This window comes from Procambarus clarkii, chromosome 15 (assembly GCF_040958095.1).
Source record: "Procambarus clarkii isolate CNS0578487 chromosome 15, FALCON_Pclarkii_2.0, whole genome shotgun sequence".
Taxonomy (NCBI): domain Eukaryota; kingdom Metazoa; phylum Arthropoda; class Malacostraca; order Decapoda; family Cambaridae; genus Procambarus; species Procambarus clarkii.
In genome coordinates, this window is record NC_091164.1 from 10302055 (window position 1) to 10308054 (window position 6000).

At 44.9% G+C, this 6000-nt stretch overlaps 2 protein-coding genes across 2 annotated transcripts in view; one reads left to right on the forward strand and one right to left on the reverse strand.

Annotated features, from left to right (window-relative positions):
• The window catches only part of LOC123750785 (uncharacterized), a 55079-nt gene extending 53745 nt beyond the window's left edge, over window positions 1-1334 (forward strand). Inside the window, exon 5 of the mRNA XM_069324955.1 lies at window positions 1095-1334. Within this exon, the coding sequence (XP_069181056.1) occupies window positions 1095-1334 (240 nt within the window). The remainder of the gene's footprint in view (window positions 1-1094) is intronic.
• The window catches only part of LOC123761441 (band 4.1-like protein 4), an 817171-nt gene that overhangs the window by 615484 nt on the left and 195687 nt on the right, over window positions 1-6000 (reverse strand). The window lies entirely within an intron of this gene.

Consider the following 6000-nt stretch of genomic DNA (forward strand, 5'->3'; position numbering starts at 1 on the left):
ACCGACCCCTCCACACCACCCACCCCTCCACACTACCGACCCCTCCACACCACCCACCCCTCCACACCACCCACCCCTCCACACCACCGACCCCTCCACACCACCCACCCCTCCACACCACCCACCCCTCCACACCACCCACCCCTCCACACTACCGACCCCTCCACACCACCCACCCCTCCACACCACCGACCCCTCCACACCACCCACCCCTCCACACCACCGACCCCTCCACACCACCCACCCCTCCACACCACCGACCCCTCCACACCACCCACCCCTCCACACTACCGACCCCTCCACACCACCGACCCCTCCACACCCCCGACCCCTCCACACTACCGACCCCTCCACACCCCCCACCCCTTCACACCACCGACTCCTCCACACCACCCCCCCCCTCCACACCACCCCCCCCTCCACACTACCGACCCCTCCACACCACCCACCCCTCCACACCACCCACCCCTCCACACCACCGACCCCTCCACACCACCCACCCCTCCACACCACCGACCCCTCCACACCCCCGACCCCTCCACACTACCGACCCCTCCACACCCCCCACCCCTTCACACCACCGAATCCTCCACACCACCTCCCCCCCCTCCACACCACCACCCCCCCCCCCCCCCCTCCCTGAAAGTTAGTTATGGAGGCTTACCCAGAACAAGCTCCGAACCTCGCCAACTACTGACCATCGCTTCCTCTACACATACACACACACACACACACACACACACACACACACACACACACACACACACACACACACACACACACACACACACACACACAATTCCGTTATCCTTCACCTCGTCATTCCAAGACGTATAGACTCGGGGAGATGACAGGGAGCCACTTCTCGCTGCCACTTTTCCCATTTGCGAGATGTTCCCTGGCCAGAGCTGGCTCCTTACAGAACAATTCAAGTTTGTGTTTTCCTTCAGTATGACAATACCGAGCTCAGTCGGCAAACAACTGTAATTTTTCTTACTATCTTATTGGGATGACATAATTTGATGTGATCAACCGGGTATGTTCATCAGGGTATGTTCAGTTTGATGTGGTTAGAAATGTTTGTGCTCAATCAGTTAGCAATTAGCTTTAACAACATACCACGCAATAAACAATCTCTGAGCACTGCTGGAAACGATGAATTTCTCTTGACTAATGTGAGGAGTAGTGATGACTTGTATGAGTCTCTTCAGTTCTCCTCTTATCCAACACTAAAATGTTCTCTTCCGCCTCATACTTCGGCTTCTCATAGGGCTCATACTCGCCTCATACTCATACTCCCTCCGCAGTACTACAACCCCGAAAACTACATTTAACTCTTCCCAACAATAATTCCTCTCTTTATTCCCTCATAACCTTTTCCCTCTCCTAGACACTCTTCCTACATGAGTTTTGTATACACTTCCACTCTTTCCAAGAAATACCTCCTCCACACACTTTTTTTTTGTTGGAGGGGAGGGTTAAGAGGAGTGAAGGGAAGTTTAGAAATGGGAAGTATAGTGTGAGTTATGATAAGAGGCGGACTGTCCGCCTTGCTGACACCATGTGTGGGTGTTGGCAGGTAAGCTAAGCTTGCTCTCTCTCTTGTCAGGGAGCTGTGAGTGTGTGAGAGGTTCTTCACGTGTGTTTCACTATATATGGATGTCTATAGATGAATACTGTGAAGAATTCATATACACACTTCGATGTTTCCTCGCATGTTATGTTGTTCTGTTTAAGGCTATTTATTTTATTATTATTATTTATTGATTATATATATATATATATATATATATATATATATATATATATATATATATATATATATACATATATATACATATATATATATATATATATATATATATATATATATATATACATATATATACATATATATATATATATATATATATATATATATATATATATATATATATATATATATATACAACGCGTTGTATATATATATATATTGGGGGCAAGTGTACATGTATACAACGCGTTGTATTGTGCGTTGTATTGTATTGTATTGTGCGTGCGTTGTATACATGTACACTTGCCCCCACGAAGGATGTAACCTTCAATGTAAGTACATAGGTATGACGTCGACCAAGCTGACGAGGCGTTTGACATGCCATCTTCAATCCGGTGCCCCTAGGAATCACATGAGACAAGCCCATGACATCACTCTAACAAGAGAAATGTTGAACAAGAATACCTGCATAATAGACAAAACCCAAGATGCAAGAAGATTACAAACTCTTGAGGCAATTCACATAAGAATAGAGCGACCTACCATGAACACCCAAATCACGGAACTATATATATATATATATATATATATATATATATATATATATATATATATATATATATATATATATATTTTGTCCCCATTGCCTCAGAGACACTTGGTGCCTGGGGTAAAAGTGCTGCTAGCTTTTTGAAAGAGTTGGGGTCTAAGCTAATCGAAACAACTAGAGACCCTAGAGCTGCCAGTTTTCTTTTTCAGCGCCTTAGTGTGGCAATCCAGAGAGGAAATGCTCACTGCATCCACGGTTCCTGCCCGCCATCTGAGGAGCTGGAGGAGCTTTTCAACTTGTGACAAGCAGCCTTGTACCCTGCATGTAATCAATATTGTAACTTTTTTTGTGTAATGACATTTTCAAATAAAGTTAGATAAATATACACACTTAACAAAAGAATAGGGGTGGTAGGAGAAGAAAATATCAAAGTGTTCAGTGAGGATCCACAAGGTCTTCTCTGAGTACTCTTTATTTTCTTCTCTGAGGCTATGGGTCCCTACACTTGCACCAGAGGTGGTACCCCTTCTAGGTATTTAAAAAAAAAAATAAAAAAAAAAAAAAAAAATATATATATATATATATATATATATATATATATATATATATATATATATATATATATATATATATATATATATATATATATATATATATATATATATATATATAAAGACCTTTTGTGCCAATAGGTCTAATAAATCAAAAAAGACCAATAGGACTGATAAATCAGACCTATTGCACCCTTAACCTCTTCTCAATGTCTTACCCTCTGCCGTTCCCTAACCTCCTCTGTGAGCTGCTTTATTCACCCTATTTAAGAATCCCTTTACTAACTCACCAACTTCACTAAACCAATTTAGAACTCTACCACCACCACCACCACCACCAGCTCTGTCTTACCACATTTGCATCCTCGCGTCCCACTGCTCCTCCTCCTCCTCCTATCCCACACCACCGACACACTCCAAGCCCATATACATCCCTCATCCTCCCCCCCCAACCCATCCGCCCCCACCTCCAGTACCTCCCCCACCGTCCTTACACCTGCCCACCCTCTCCGTCAGGTGGGCATCGGTCCTGGCCTCCCCTGGGGCGCCGCCTTTTGACCACCATGCCTTAATTTGTCCCTGACCGTTCCTCAAGCCCTGAAGGGGAAGGGAGGGGGGGAAGAATACAGGGTTTTGGACAGGGAAGGGATTGGAGAGGAGGAGGAGGATGATTGGAGGCCAAACAAATAGGGAGGGGACAAGTTGGAGTGAAGGGAGAGGAGAGTGATGGAGAAAGTTTTGAGAGAAGAGATGGGGAGTGTATAGTGAAGGAAAAAGGGGGGTAGAGTATACTGGGAAGGGAAGGGTAGAGGCACAGGCGTCCATAGTTGAATAGGGGAGCAGGAAGGGGCGAAAGAGCAGGTATACAGTGATATGCCACTGAATTTTTAAAAGACCAAGGCAGTGGACTTATATACTGTGACTCGCAGAGTGCACTCCTGGCACTAAACGCACATGGTGCTAACACCCAGAAAATAGACAGAGATATACGAATAAATGTTTTAGCTGCTAAAGGAAACACATTTTAAATTAAATTCCTTTGGATACCATCACGTGTTGGCATCTCAAGACGTGACACTGTTGACATGCTTGCAAAAACAGCGTGTAGAAAACCAGTGGTAGAAATTGATGTGTGTGTTTCATTAGCAGTGACAAAGAGAATACTTAAAAAGATCTATTTTAATGCATCAGGCACATGGAACATTATATATAACCGATTAATCTCGGTACATTCATGGGACAAAACCTAACTTAACCTGGTAGACAACCGACCACGAACATGACTTTCCTAACTGCGGGTATGCAAAGGGTCACAGAAATTCTAATCAGAATAATCGAGCAATAATCGTGTATAAACAATAACACTGTCAACACTGTTTCAACCCTTTTACCCTGTCGTAGCTCAGTCGATTAAGGCAATGTCTGGGATGCTCCCGGACGCAGGTTCGAATCCTCGTCACGGCCCTTATGGATGTGTACACTGTCAATAGTACAGGCAATAATCCTACACATAACGAACACGCAAGGCCTAAATGTGTGATAAGATCACATTCACTATGACCAGGGTAACACTATGGTACCATACAGATCAACGCATGTTCACCATCAGGTCTGTTCACCATCTCTCCAACTCGTACCTATTAGAGGTATTGAGCAGGCGAGACATTCTGGTTGACCAATGATGGTTGGCGTGCAGAAGGGCAATTAAACAAGTCCAGGTTTCGTACTTTCAGTAGGCCAGCCATCAACACACTCATACCATAACACATTCGTGCAACTTCATAGGTGGTTTGCCAGCGTGCTTTAGGCTCATCCTTAGCATGGCACAGTGTGGCTACGACAGCAATGAGGCAGGTGTCCTCTACACTACCTCATGTGGCTGTACGTGCGAGAATTCACGGAGTCGTGCTGGCACAATGCAAGTCAGGGCAGGTCAGAGCACGAGGTGTGTGTGTGTTTGGGGTATTAAGTGTTATCACGTGTGGCGAGACAGTGGTGGCAGTAAAGATATTTTAGCTATTTTTAACAGGTAGCTCACGCAATATTGTTCATGCAAAACTGAAGCTCAGTAGCTCTCAGTTCACGCTATATCGCCGAGGGTTCTACTTACAGATGTTTTTTATTTTACTTTATCACAATGGCTTACTGATACATTCCATAGTGAAACAGATTGGAATCTATAATTATGTCACTCGCTATCAGCTTTAAGTACAATAGTCACAGTCACAATGAAAATGCAGTGAGCTAACTTAATGTCTACTTGAGGGAGTGTTCTATCTCTTGGCAGATAGAATGACGTCAACTATCTGCAGGGTTTCTGGTCCAAATTGTGGTGTTGGGAACTGGAGCAGTTCGCTAGGGCCTCATTAAGGCACATCCGCCAAGTCTATGAATTGACCAATAGCAGCCCAGCACTGGTACCAGATCCAATAGTATATACCCATTCATGATGCTAAGATGGTAACGTCGTGAATACATTATTCTTTCCCCCTCTGATGGTTACAAATGGCCGAGGGCCAGGCTTGTCTCCTAACTGGCTGGCGTCCCCTCATGCGAAACTCTGCCACGGCTACACATTCTGCCACGGCTACACATTCAAACACAGTGGACGCCCAAACTATCTTGTATGCCCTGAATGCTTAACTCGTCCAATCTAATTATCCCCTGGGGTATACGACTGACACTGACGTCACAATGCTGCCAGTAATATTGTGATTTCCCATGGATACAAAATATGGTAGACTTTAAACCAGTCAAAAGGGAAATGGGACGTTACACTGGCTTTGTGCACCTGGGTACACTCGAAGGCAGATTTCTCCACTACATGCTCGGAGACGAGCCGCCAAGTCAGCTGCGGGTAACCTTGGAAGACCATTCTCTTACTACTGCAACGTTGTGGACTCATCAAGATTGGTACTAAATCCCATGAGGTGGTAAATACAAACGATCATGTGAAGACTTGCCAAGAAAAGTCGAGGGGTCAGTGTCGAATGATGGGAAAATTTATGGAGAGAAATAAAAAGCTCCAAGAGGTCTTCAAAGTGGCGCTGAGAACACTTACATGACACGACAGGGCAGAGGGCTCCTCCAGACATAGTACCTAGTGCAATAGTTGTGACAAGGAGTAGTAAAGGCCCAGCTACAGA